This window comes from Tribolium castaneum, chromosome 10, assembly GCF_031307605.1.
Source record: "Tribolium castaneum strain GA2 chromosome 10, icTriCast1.1, whole genome shotgun sequence".
In the NCBI taxonomy this organism is placed as follows: Eukaryota; Metazoa; Arthropoda; class Insecta; order Coleoptera; family Tenebrionidae; genus Tribolium; species Tribolium castaneum.
In genome coordinates this window covers 2,187,016-2,201,197 of record NC_087403.1, presented here as the reverse complement: position 1 = coordinate 2,201,197, position 14,182 = coordinate 2,187,016, and the positions used below count along the sequence as shown (strand labels likewise).

General features: G+C 36.5%; 2 protein-coding genes across 2 annotated transcripts; both read right to left on the bottom strand.

The window, feature by feature from the left end:
• Positions 1-62: 62 nt before the first annotated feature.
• Positions 63-7,870, bottom strand: CaMKI (Calcium/calmodulin-dependent protein kinase I). The gene is made up of 9 exons (XM_962848.5): positions 7,347-7,870; positions 7,151-7,285; positions 3,180-3,254; positions 2,990-3,128; positions 2,821-2,944; positions 2,633-2,773; positions 2,460-2,586; positions 2,322-2,409; positions 63-2,277 (listed from the first exon to the last, which is right to left on the bottom strand). Exons 1-9 carry the CDS (start codon positions 7,448-7,450, stop codon positions 2,131-2,133), a joined length of 1,080 nt encoding a protein of 359 aa, XP_967941.2. The 5' UTR covers positions 7,451-7,870; the 3' UTR covers positions 63-2,130.
• Positions 7,871-8,431: 561 nt separating this feature from the next.
• On the bottom strand, positions 8,432-14,157 carry Duba (Deubiquitinating enzyme A). Its single transcript, XM_962766.4, has 8 exons — positions 13,971-14,157; positions 13,616-13,704; positions 13,077-13,569; positions 12,873-13,029; positions 12,608-12,822; positions 10,496-10,757; positions 10,193-10,450; positions 8,432-9,001 (listed from the first exon to the last, which is right to left on the bottom strand). Exons 1-8 carry the CDS (start codon positions 14,037-14,039, stop codon positions 8,874-8,876), a joined length of 1,671 nt encoding a protein of 556 aa, XP_967859.1. The 5' UTR covers positions 14,040-14,157; the 3' UTR covers positions 8,432-8,873.
• Positions 14,158-14,182: the final 25 nt, after the last annotated feature.

Here is a 14,182-nt window from a genome sequence, read left to right as displayed (position 1 = left end):
GATCTCCGGCGCTGTCAGGGATTTGTGAGGCAATGGCGGAATACCGAAATCAAAAACAAGGCTAAATTGTTAAATTTTCTATTTTTAAACCCATCATATATTTAACAATAAAACATTACAAAATATATTAATCATGGTAGAAACAAAGTATTATTAACAATAATTAAAATTTAAAATATTTGAACACTGCATTCCAATGAATATTTTTATATTTAGAGGCTAAAACAAGATTAAAGCGACGCTATAGCTTTGTTCTAATCTTCATAAACCAATTATAAAATTACAAAAAAGCTATTTTCTGCATAAAACTACATTGCCTTTTCAGTGGTCATTTACAATTGCTTAATTTAGTATATACATTTCATTTAAAACATCAGCGATAACGTTGCGAAACTTTTGTCTGTCAAAATTAACACAAAAGCGTTTAGAGTTTGATCGATGTATGTTTATTTTTTACCTAAACTGAACGTAGTTATTTCTTTTAAATAAATGCATATTAAGTAACGATAATTGGAATGTGAAGAAATGCTCCATTAAATTATCCTATAATTGCTCACTTCCTGTGAGTTTTTATTTCCCGTCACAAATTATACTCTTTCAATAAAATAACGTACTAGTGTCTTAGTGGTTGACAAAATCCAATTGTTTTATGCGGATAATAAAAGCTCACCCTATGATTTAGGAAGATATAACTGTATACTAAATGTCTTACTGTATAACATCACAGTATTATTGAACTAAAAAATTACATAGAATGTTTTAAGAAATATACACCTGATAAACCATTTGTAGCAGTTTGTACATTTAGTAAAAATATAAAACTAAATATCTATTTTATGCTACACAGGCGTATATATGCAGTGCAAAAACAACAAATTCCTAAAAATATACACTGAAACTCTACTTAGTTCGTTTATACAATGTACACCTTATAAGGAAATAAATAAAATAGATATGAAATATAGTACATATCACATGTTGTGAGTTTAGAGAAAAAATGAACTACGTTTACGTATATCATGTTCAAAATTCAAGGCCAATTTCACGAAATCACAATTCAACATAATCCAAAGGACGGATATAATATCATTTCAAATGGCCGATCAATAGGCTTTCATGTAGGCCACTGTTTGTATAATAAGTTTCAAAAAATAGTTTCAGTGTAAGTGGTTAAATTAAGTTTCTGACGACCAATTTCTTGATAAATGATGTTGAACATGATATACTTGTTCAATTAGTTACAACATATACAAAATAAAACAAAAAAATCAAATGAACCTCACACAGAATAATACATTTATGTCTTAAGCAAGCATATGTGTTTTAGAAGGTAGTGTATTTCTGTTCTTAGTTTTAATACTACTAACATTTCTAACATTTAATATTGCTTGGAACAATAACAACATAACAAAATAAATTATTTTCCCAGTTCTGAACAGTTCGGTAATGCCATGATGAAAACCTACAATTCCGCTATAGTTACAAACAAAAACGTAATATGCGAGATTTATGTGTCACATAGCAATAACATTTGCTTTCTATTATTATTATTATTATTATTCATATATTATTATTATTGATATTCAACATTTATTTTGTCTGATTTATAATCTTATGTTATACACTAAGTAATTACGGAACTTTTTAGAATATAATCATAATACCGTTAACTATCAAAACCATAAATAAACTAAATTTTGTGCATTAAACAATCAGTAAAAAAACTAAAGCTAAACAAAAGTTAAGTATATTTGAGAAATAAAGAGAGCTTTCGTAACAAAAATTCATATAAAAATACGTAAAACAAATAAAAAAATAAAGAAAATATACACAAACTTTAGATCTGCAAAGCAAAATAACAGATATGCCATTAGATTGTTGGATAATTTTTACACACTGTTACGTTTGCATGATACATACATCACATCATTATTTTGTTTTGGAAGTCTTCTCTTAAGTGAGCTGGCCTTCTGACCATAATAGCTTATAAATCATGACCTTAAAATAAGTTAATTTAAATGTCTAACTAATTCAACTTCCATAAAAGTAACGAATTTTAAGAACATGTTTCAACCCCAATTAAAAATGCGTAGCAGAAATGAACGGTAGTTCGGTAGTTAAAAAATTTGATTACTTATCTTGGGCACCGTTTAGGCTCCCACATGGTTCACCAGTGGACATACTACGTTGAGGTACCGGACTACGACCCCCACTACCACCACTACTTAGCGCCATTCGTTGCATTTGTCGAATCACCGTCGTAGCATGATATGCTTGCTAAAAACACTCACTAACAAAAAATCATTAAGAAAAACCCATACCTTCCAGCGCGATTTTGCGAAATTCTTTTTAAGTTGCTCAGCCACGGTACCGTGAATGTTCTTATTACTGGCCGCATTCCCGGATATCCTACCAACAACCACAAGTTAAAAAACACACACAAACTACCTGGAACCCACCAAGGATGAGCCAAAGCCTGGCGACAAGTATAGCGCTTCTCGACATTAACACACATCAATTTCCTAATAAAGTCTTTCGCAGAATCACTGATTTCATCCCAGTACGGCGAATCGAACTCAAATTCGCCTAAAACAGACGTTTTATTCCCACCTTGGGCGCGCAGAGAGCGAACCTTTGAGGATTTGTGCAAATAAATTTGCGTCGTTTTCGTCATAAAAAGGGGGATAACCGCAGAGGAGGATGTAAGATATCACGCCTATGCTCCAGACGTCCACCGCCTTCCCGTACGGTTTCTGCGCGAGGACCTCCGGAGCTGCAAAATGGGTTAGAAAAGGGGGATTTGGGGAATTCCAGACGTACCGACGTAACCTGGAGTCCCACAAGCAGTGGCCATGATCCCAGAATCTTCCATTTTTGATAAACCGAAATCACTAATCATTATTTTGCTATCTTCGTCTGGACTATAATAAAGCAGGTTTTCAGGCTGAAAAACCTCGTTGAAAGTGGCCCTTTTCACCGCCTTTCTTACCTTCAGATCACGATGGACTACACCTTGCTCATGCATATAGTCTACAGCCTCTAGGACTTGTCGTATGAGATCAGCTGCGTCTTTTTCCGTGTATGAACCCTTCTCAACAATGCGATCAAATAATTCGCCACCCGTCACTCTAAAAATCACTTTCGTACGAATGCTGCCACTTAATTCACACTAAACTTACAATTCCATTATCAAATAAACCTTCGATTTGTCTTCAAACGTTTCTAATAACTGTACAATATTAGGATGAGTTAATCTGAAAGAAAATAAACTCGGTAAATCGAGCCATTTCCACCTGCCCAAACAAACATTTTTCCAATGACAGGTTTAGATTTTACGGCAACAGTCGTAAAATTCTTTAAACAAGTCACTCCAAACAAACTGAAATGTATTATTCAGCTCCACAGAGGTAATGAAACACAATTCGCATTTATCGACAGATTTTTGGCAAAGCTTATCAGTGTTTTGGTTATTCCCGAGGGCGACACATTCATTTTAATTAAGCGATGCCCACAGGCGGAACACATTTTCTCTCTCCAAATTCCATACTAGCAATTTTTATTAGTATAGAAAAAAGTTCAGCCCCATTTTAACGGACAAGTAAAAAAAAAGAAAAAAATGTTCGTGAAAGACACATTTGGCGAAAATTATCCTGTTTCCAATTTACAAATCGTATTTCGGTATTCAATAACAAAAAACATTTCTGTTAACTAATTTCTGCGCCCCGCCGTTTGAGAACCGTCGGTGTGTGCCAAGATTTATTTGCAGTGTCGACCTCTCGGTTATCAACTTTACGGATTGGCGTAAAACAGCAATTTGCTATTATTTTAAACAAGGGAATACCATTTTCCCCAAGGTTGCGAAACCATTTACATATAATTTTTCCGAGTGGTCCAAAAATGCAGACCGTTTTAAGGCAAATTACGAATAATTTCAGCGTCGAATGTCGAAATGAAATAAAGAAAAAGGCCGTCATAAATCATAGGTTGATGACCATAATATTGACCAAAGCGTTGCCGTTGCGCAGACAAAATGTGGTAGAAATTCGGGCTTATCTCAGTTAGTTTATTCAAAACTAGCAATGGACGACATGTCATAATACCGATTAGTGACACCAATAAATATATTTATAATTAGATTAATCAGTTCTAATTACAAAATATTTTCACTTGTGTGGAAAAAATCCGCTATCAGTGGCAGCAATACAAAGTTATTTCAATAAAGTACGGAGAAATCGTGCAATTTTTCATTCTCAACGGAATTATTAAATTTCAGAGCGGAATTAAAAATTACATTAATACCGAAAAAAATTCAAGTCGCACTTCCGTTCCGTCATCTGATAACTGTCACTTCTCGTATTTCGTTAAGTTTAGGTCAAGGCACTGTGCTTATTGATCTAGTTGAGTGACATATTTTAAATTAAACATTTAAAGTGGTAACGAATTTATTTGTTGTTTTCATCAAAACCAAATCGTTTTCTCTCGTTAATTGGGACAATGGAAGGATAGTTGGAAAAGTTGAGATTTGATCATCAAAAATAATAGACTCTCGACACTTTACTCCCATGAGAGGAAACACACTTTATTGTGAACTTTACACCAGGGGAATGAAAAATACGAACACTCGAACCTTTACCAAGTTAAACGAAAACAAAATACTAAAACGACTATTTGCGGAAGAATCATTTCAACTGTTGCTTCAATAAATTGAACGCCTCGCTTTGTGTGCTTTCCCGAATTTGCAAACTCAAATATTTGCGACCGGTGCATATTATTACTGCCCGAATAAAGCGAGCAAACATTTTTAACAAATTCATAAAAAACAAGGCAAAACCAAAACCACAACTTGCATATTAATTAAACGTTCCAATTACACCATTAGAACAATGAATAACACTTGTTTTAATTTTTTTAATAATTCATAAGCCGCCGGTTTTATCAATGAAAATTTGAATAAAGCATTAGCACTTGAATACGATAAATTTTACCGGCTGACTTTTGGTACAATTTTTGGATAAGCGCAGTTGGAGCCTGGTATTTCTTTGTGATGCCAATTGAAGAATTTTCTTCCGTTATTAGCATTCAGTTGGCAATTTGATGGATAATGGATATGCATATATGGTGGTAATAGCTGGAAGGAGTGCCAATTTTCGATTCGATAAGAAAGCCATTAATCTTATGGGCGGCAAAGTCGAAACAAGTTTTCCCGAATTTTTTCTCCGCTAATCTCATTATATAATTCGGATGAATTGTAGTAATGTTGGGCTGTCACGAAACGCGTAAAGTGTGAAAAACCTCAGAGATTTAGGTAACGGTTTGTAATGAGATGCGGGTAAAGCCTTCAAAGAAATTAGTGAGCCGTCTTAACTTAAGAAATATCGATCATCCGATTCAAAGTGCACAAAGTGAACAAAGCGCGCATGTAGCAAGCAGACTAAATACTTCATTAATTTCAAGCCGGTGGTATTTTTACCCCGGAGAAAATACGTGCTAATATCGGATTTACGCGTGGCTAAGACTCTTATCGCACAATAAGTTAGTTTTCTCCTAATACCGAGGCGCGATTTAATTACGCCAATTTGCGCCACTATGTGCTCCGCACAGAAAGCAATAATTAATAGATATTATCCCTTTTCAATCAACAGATGAAAAATTAATTATTCGAGGCGCCGTCGGCGCATGCGTTTAATTTTCCCACTGGTTAAACTTATAACCGCTATCCTAATAAACAACACCTTGGGGTACTTTACACCAACAAGATTATTCCACATTTTATGCCCATTTAACCAGATAACTTTATGTTTAAACCACCACATCACGGCATTAATTCGAAAATTGACAGACGTGACCCGGTTTATTTCGACTTTTATTTATCATCACCAACTCGGTTGCGCATTTTTCTAACAAGCGAGGAATCACTGAGGTTTGTTTACGGTCAAAACGGGTGCTTTTTGATAAGAAAGCGACCTTGACTCTTCTTTCAATAGACCTACCTAATTTTTATTGTAAAGCTGAATCGTAATTATCGCAAGTGGAATTACAAATATCAACATTAACGTAATTGTACTAACTCAGTTGCGACATTGGAAAGTATTTAAAAGTGTGCAAATCGAAAACATTTTATTACGAAGCTAAATTTAGGCTTTAATTTAATTCCAATTACAACAATCCCAGATGATATTTCCTTACGTGCTTCCAGCTCGAACTTGAAACGCATATGTTGTTTTCTTTATCTTTCGTTCTGTAGTTTGTTATTTTCTTAATTAGACAAGTCGGATACTAAGAAAATGAAATTTTTCTTGATGTAATTGGAAAACGCGAGCCCGAGATGATTTTTATTGATTGGAACAAACAAGCCGCTACATCCTGTATAATTTCATGGTTCTCACTTTAACCCTCGATTCGCTGCAATTGAAGGTCTTTCAACCATAAAAGCGATTTTTTAGTGTTAGCAAGGTAATATAAAACAAAACAAACAATCGATTAACTATAAAATTTTCCCGTTCGGTTGATCCAAATTAATTTTCTTGGACGTTTTTTAATAAATTGGACAACTGCTAGCCACATAAAACACTGCGAGCGATGTTTCTGGACCGTATCAATAGTTGCATGTTGATTCGCTTGTAATTGCCAACTGGGTTACGAATTTTTAGCGCTTTGCATTGCTAATTGCGGAATAAAGTGGTAACCCGACCATTTAAATACTTGATGCGATCCGTTATTAAATCGTTATGGAAAATTAAGTTTCATGGGGAAAATTATAACGGGTGTTTTATCGGCGCTGTAAATTACATAAAACCGTCGCAGTGGCGAAACAATACGTATTATCGGCAATCGAACATTACCATTATAATTGTGAATTACATCCTTTGACAAGGTGCACACACAATGAGCGCGCCTCTAATTACTAATTAGTTTGAATAAAATCAGCATATTTAATTGGTGTGTTTTTCCAGGACAATAAAAATTTTCGGAAGTTGAATCACTAAATTTGCTTTATGGGTGCTTGCGATTTAACGGATCTATAATAATTTAATCGCCGCTCCTGCAAGTGGGCAAAAGCCGGGCGAAATATTTGTTTTGATTAATAGTGTGGGGGTTTATTTGTTGAATTTATGAGTAAACAGTCTGAAAATAACGCACTTGGACTTACCTTCGTAGCACCTTAATTTCATTTTCGAGCGAATCTTCTTTACCCTTTAAAGCTTTTTTGTCGATTATTTTGACGGCGTAGACCTGGCCTGGCTTTTCCTTGCTTTCGGCCAGCCTGACAACGGAAAATGCGCCCCTTCAACAGGAAAACAAATAGAGGTTAGAGTAATGTCAACAGATGAAAAACAGCAACTTACGTGCCGAGTAATTCTTTTAAGTAGTATTTGTCTTCGAGTGAAGGTTGCTTATCTGAGTCTTTCCCATCTTTTTTCGTTTTCTTCTCCTTACCAAACAGAGGCATTTTTCCAATTTCCTTTTTACTCGAGCTCCTCACATAAATGTTGCACTTCTACACGCATGAGACAACGCACAACATTACTATACACTCGTGCGCGTTATTCACCTGCTCCAAACGTTTATTGTGTTCTTATAATTGCTATCTATATTGCTTATCACAGTTAAACTGCGATAAAACTGTACACTGATAGCCTAGCTGCCACACAACCGTCAAAATTACAACGTCTTACCGACTACTGCTACCAACAACAAACCGAACTCTAGTATCAAAGGTCTTCACCCCGAGCTCGCCAAACGCCTTCATATCACACATTTACCGAAATAAGTGCATTTCGGACTAGCACTGGACTCCACCAACCGATATTCTCCTTATTTTTCTCAAAATCACTGCCTGAACAACACCAACTGGCAACAGCGCCTCCGCCAGGCCCGGACTCCGCACATTCGCCCCTCCACCAGCTACAAGACAGAGAGCAACCCCACGTCATGTAAACAAAACACAAGTTGGCACAAATAACCAACGAAATTCAGAGAATGGGGCAAATCCCGCCGAACAGTCACCATATTTTCCCAAATTATTGAACATAGCCGGTCGTTTGTGACGAAAATTTAAATTGGCAATAGGTGGCCATGGCACACGCGTGCGCAAATTGGCAACACGCACATGTTAGTCAAGCTGTCCTAGGCCCGCCCCTGTTATTAATTCAAATAATATTTTTCTTAGCGAATTTCTCTTTTGGCATTGTAATTAAGTAATCCAAGCACACCATTATGGGATATGCATGTTAAGTACATTACGATGTTGCTAAATATTTTCTTCCTAATATGCATACAAATTACCTGAGTGGAGCATCCACGTTAATTATTCTGTTTTGAGGGCAAAATATTTAACGACGTGACGAAATACCTATAATTTGGTATGCAACAACCTTGGTTGTCTTAATTTTGGGTGTGACCATGATTAGTCCAATTATGAAACGCCAAATATCACAACAATTTTATTTGAACGAAACTGAAATACATTGGAACTCATAAGTACATATACTTATAGATATCTGAAAACATAAATAAAATACTTTTTGACACTGAAATTTAGAGGGCGAAACTTACATCCGTGAAACAGTGTCTCAAAATATAACATTTTGAATTTTTTTTTACAAACGACCCCCCCACAATCCATGCAAAATCGAAACTACGGTACTAGAAACGAAAGCTCTTTCTCCAAAAAAACGAAACTAATCTTCTGGGTGGAGGAAGGTCGTTTTAACTAAAAAACGATTATAACATGCCAATACAATTTTACAAGATATGCATTTTATATAACAAAACAAAGCAATTGCATACCTTGAAAAGCAAACAATGAACCTTAATTAACTAAAAATGAAACGAAAGCACGAACATGTAACTCAATTAATTTAGTATTTAAACTAGGATGAAGTGGATGGTCCCGGAGATCCATGACGCTTCTTGGATCGCTGCTTAAGTTCAGCTAAGTAAGTTTTGCGCGACTCGGCCAGCACTTGGGCCATGATTTCCTGGTCATAATTGTCGTAATCTGTAAAAGTCACACACATTTTAAAATTAAATATTTCCGTGCATTTCCGCCAGATGTTTTCGGCTTGATGACAAAAGTTGACATTTTAGCGAAATTTTATTTTAATAAATCTAAATCGATTCGCCGGGCAAAAAAAATACGAGAATAAAACATTCATAACCATGCTTAAATAGGAAAAAAGAGTAAATGAGATAAATAAAATGTAAATGAAACAAAAAAAATGAGAATGAAAAAAGGGAAGTAAATAATAGTAAAAAGAATAATGCATTTTTTATTGATATTTAATATGCTGTTTGGTTGTATAATGTATAATACTTAAGATTGCTTGTTTTTTTTCGTACAACAGAATGTAACGGTAAATATTTTTTTCAATTACGTGTGGCTCTGGAAAAATAAATAAAAAGGAGATTTTTAATGTGTGTTTTCTTTAAATTGTCTTAAATTGTGACTGTCAAATATGTGGCATCATTGTCTAACAGCCGGTATCGGAAGTGTGAAACATAAAAACATTAAAAAAGAGTCAACAAAGTAAATTTGTATGCCCATATTTTTTATAATATAAATGTAGGAATTTTTTAAGATTTTTCCTGTAATCTACATTTGCTTCTCAAGAACGTGGTGCGCCAGTTTTTAAGTGCTCTGTATATTTTTTAAATTTAATCACTCACAATATGCAAAAAGTACAAAATAATATTCCATGTTTTTTTAAAAGCTTCCCCAAAGAATATATCTTAAATTGTCAGATACTTTAAATTACAATAACGTAATTAAATTGTAGTATGTTATAGCGAGTGACACATGAAGAAAAATTGTAAATGATAATGTTACTAAGTGAAAAAATATAATAACAAGTATAATAAAATAATAAAAGTTCAAAAGTTCAAAAAAATAAAAGTCAAAGTCATTAGTTTTAAAAGCTGCATCCAAAAATGCAAAAAATATAGGTGGTCCATTTAGCTGTACCTACAGCTTTTACAAGCTCTAATCTCTTCAGGAACCACGATTTTTGCCCAATTACATGTGGGCTTAGAATTTTTCTAAGCTAACCCTACCGTAATAACTCGATTATCCTGCGATGAAGCAGCGCATTTGGCCGGAGGGCTAGCTGAAAAAATCGCTAAAATATCAATTTTTGTCCGAAAAATGCACTTAATCGACGTCCATTTTGTTTGAAGCAAAAATCAGACAAACCTATATCACCGCGGTTTGATGGCCCGGCCCCAGCCGACTGATCCGAATCGGAATCAAAATCAAATTTAAAGTCCTCGTTGAAATTTTCATCATAGTCCGGGTTATTAACATCCTCGGCCGGGGGCTCAGAACGGCGCGGCGAAAATTTCGGAAATTCCTCCGGTGGTCCACCGCAGGCTCCCGCCACATCGCCCCCGCTGACGTCGGCCTCATAGCGGCTAGTCGATGGGGACGGCGCCCCAGCGCCTCGGGGGCTCGCTGCAAGGAAATGTTAAAAAACGCCATCGACTCACACTTGAGTACCTAGTGGTGTTGTCTTTGGCGAGTTGGACCCTTTGGGGGACTGCGATCCCTTCGGGGAGACCGAGCCTTTCCTCGACGAGCGCGAGCTGGACATGGTTGCTGATGTTATCGTTGAACTGCTACCACAGGAGTGTCCTTGGTTCTTCAAACGGCGTTCTGAGTCGCGAAAATATTGGATGTAGGACTCGCGAGCTACCTGTTCTTCGATGGCTTCGTTGGTGGCTTCAAAGTCGGTTGCTTTCAACTTGTCTTCTAGCATAGTCTAGAAAGATTCTGATTAGTCAAGACAACTGTCAATCAGGGCGCCAATTTCGGGTCTCACGGATGCACGTAACTAGATCCACGACAGACGAAAAAAAATATAATAACCTTTGTAATACAAAGCTAACACTTAGTAATTCAAAACAACACTATCTGTACGCATATATCACGTCGGAAAAAATTAATCTTCTAATATTTCCGAGTATTGTATTATACACCAACAGCCAATCAGAGAACAGAAACGTCCCGGACGATTATACCGCCATCTCGCGTCCACATACTTGTTGAAATCCCGCCACCAAAACTTGTAAATTTGTTAATTTATATGTGAAAATGTGTGCCTGGGTGTTTTTTTATGTTTGTTTTTATATTTTGCTAGTGAACATTGCGTGGTTTTTGAGTTTTCAACGTTGGCACCCCCTACTAGACAATGTAGTGATAGCAGTGCGGTACACAACTTAATTTGAATATTACATCGAAACTGTTGCAATAATTCACTTTGTGTGGGTTTAACAGTGCAAAGTGCAACCCCGTCCCAATTCACCGAAAAAATGGTATGTATAACCTCACATTCATTACGCCTAGTACGCTTAGTAATTTGACTTAAAAATGGCACTTACAAGGGATTGTGACTTGTCCCTGTGTGGATTTGAACGCACAGATAAGTTTAAGCGGTGAAAAAAACGCCTTTGTCATTTCTTACGTGTCGCTTCGATAAATGTAGATCGAAACACAGTGTAATAAAAGCGGTGCTGTACAGTGTGTCTCAAAATGTACCCCCATGGCTACAGATACGTTACACTCTCACCGGTTCTGAAGTGTTATTTCTGTCAATTTTATGACATCGCTTGTGGTTAGTGAAATGTTTATTAGGATTTATTAGTAATTTAATTTATTAGTAATACTGGCGTAAAAGCAAAAAAAAGTCTGAGCGAAGTGTGTACACGAATTCGCCTTAACTCGAATTTTACTTTTTTAAATTCGGATAACGAGGTTTCACTGTAGAATTTTTGTAATAAGAATTCGATTCCTCAAAATACATAAAAAAACGTCCAAAGCGAGCTAGTAGCTTCATTTTACATTGTAATAATACTGTAATGAGCGCGAGTCTAGGTTTTATGTGGGTTTTGTTGTACTTTTATTTATTTTGAAGAAAGTGATAGGCGTAATTGTTAAAATTTTGAGAATAATTCGTGAAAGCCCCTATAATTTTTACCGAAGTGTTTTCGATTACATCTACGCTACTGCCTTGTGACAGTGGCTGTGCTCCGCCCCTGAGGCTTCGTTATCTAACCGTTTTGCAGCCTTGAACAAAGGTGGGGCCTGCTACCTGGAGTGCGCACAGCAAGCAAAACCGTAACTTATCTCATGCGCAACATGAGGTTTCCCAGTGGCGTAACAATAACAAGTGAGTGTATATTTATTGATAAAAACAAGAAAATCACAAAAATACGACGACTGCGATTTCCCATCGTGATAAATTGAAATAAAATTTTATTTTACTATTTTTACGTTCCATATTTTAAATTTCACTGTTAAAAACCATTGTACTTGGTAGTTTGTACCGCGACAAAGCGGTTCCGACCGAGCTCCATCAGCACGTTTCTACAAGAAAAAAATTGATTAGTAACGAATAAGACAAAAATTCTACCAAAGAATTCTACAAAACTCGGCGCAAAAAATATTTTTTTCACGAATGGGCAAAAAACCCCGAACGTAATCAATTTAAATAATACATTTTTAATCAGCGGGAGCGAAGAAAGGGACATGTTTTGGTACGCCACTGTGTGGTTAGTATGTTATAAAAATTCAGTGACTTTTTTATGAATGGGAATTATTTGATTGGTTTACCTGTTCAATTAGCAACTCATCACTAGCCCGCAGAGCGTCATTGAACCTTCTTCTGTCAATATCAACGGTATGGTAATTGGGTAAACCTAAGCCTACCCCTACTGAAGGTTTATTTGGGTTACTAATAGAATTATAATGACACATCCTGTGGTATGATAATCTAATAGGCTCATATGAGTTAATTAATCTTGAACCATTGAATATATTGATTGGTGCTGGAAACGGCGTATTAGTAAAAATCAGGCGGAAGAAAGGCAAAAATTACTTATTTGGTAGCAATAAACTTCGATTGTCCTATTATATAACTCGCTCATTGCTTGTATTTCTAAATGGTTGCCATGTACGTTCCATATACGTTTCCGTGCAACGTATTTATCAAAATCCTCCGTCACGTAAGGTTCAAAGTAGTCACGGTTTTGAACCTTCCAGAAACAAATTAGAAAAAATCCCCACTTTGCGTACAACTTACGATGTAGTTCATGCAGTCCTGCCTGACTTGATAATGGAATTCTTGGTCGCCGTACACTTGGTCTGCTATCGACCGGAAGAGACAGGCCCCATCTTCGTTCATTTGCTTGATTTCGAACCCAAGGTTGGACATGCCGCGGGAAAATAACACGTCCCTTTTTTGCCACTCTTCATCCGGTATGTTCCGCTCTTTGAGGAGTCCCTGGTCATCGTACTCATCCTCGCTGTTGAAGCCCGTGTAGTCTTCCTTGTTCGCAGTCCCAGGTTCGTTGTTGTTGCAAGTGGGCTCAACAGCGACTGAGTCAACAACCGAATTACTCGCATTATTGTCATGTAGAGGCTCATTTGAGATATCGCGTTTAGCAACTCGTTCCCGTTTTTGTTCCCTCCGAACTTCCCGTTTTTGTTCGCGCTCGCGTTCCCTATCTCGCGCCCGATCTGGCTCTTTATATCGCTTCCTCAAACGCTCTTTCCGCTCAGTTGTTGACTTGACGCTGGAAGCAAGAATGAATTTTTCCGCGATTGAGGGTGGAAACTTACTAGGGGAACTGAGATCGGCGGCTTGAAGGGCTTGCCTCATTCAGAGAACTTATATCGTCTCTCCTACGCACCGCTCGCTCGGAATTCCCCTAAAAAAAGTCGGGCCTTAATTATTCGAACAAAGGAAGCCGACCTAGACAGCTCTTGAGCTAGTATTGGAAAGCAATCATTACCTACCTATTTTACATTATTACATTATTAAACCTATCTAATTACGCAATCGTGTACAAAATTTCAAGATCAAGCAAAGATTTCGCTAGTCCAACACGCTGACAATAAAGATAACACGATTTATGATTATGAAGTTTCTCCTTAAAAAAAGATCAAAAATGACAAGTTTAACATATCTACTCACATTTTGCTGACTATTGTCGCTTTTCTCCTCCGGATTCGCCGAAGGTCTTTTGGCTGGTAAAATTGTCATTGTCTAATTTTTCAAAATACAGAAAATACTACAAAATTATTGAATTATTTTCTATAGTTTGACAAATCTCTCAACTACTGTCAACACACGACGAACAGCTGCTATCAACAGTCACCAGCGGGACTAAGTCCCCGGTTGGCAGC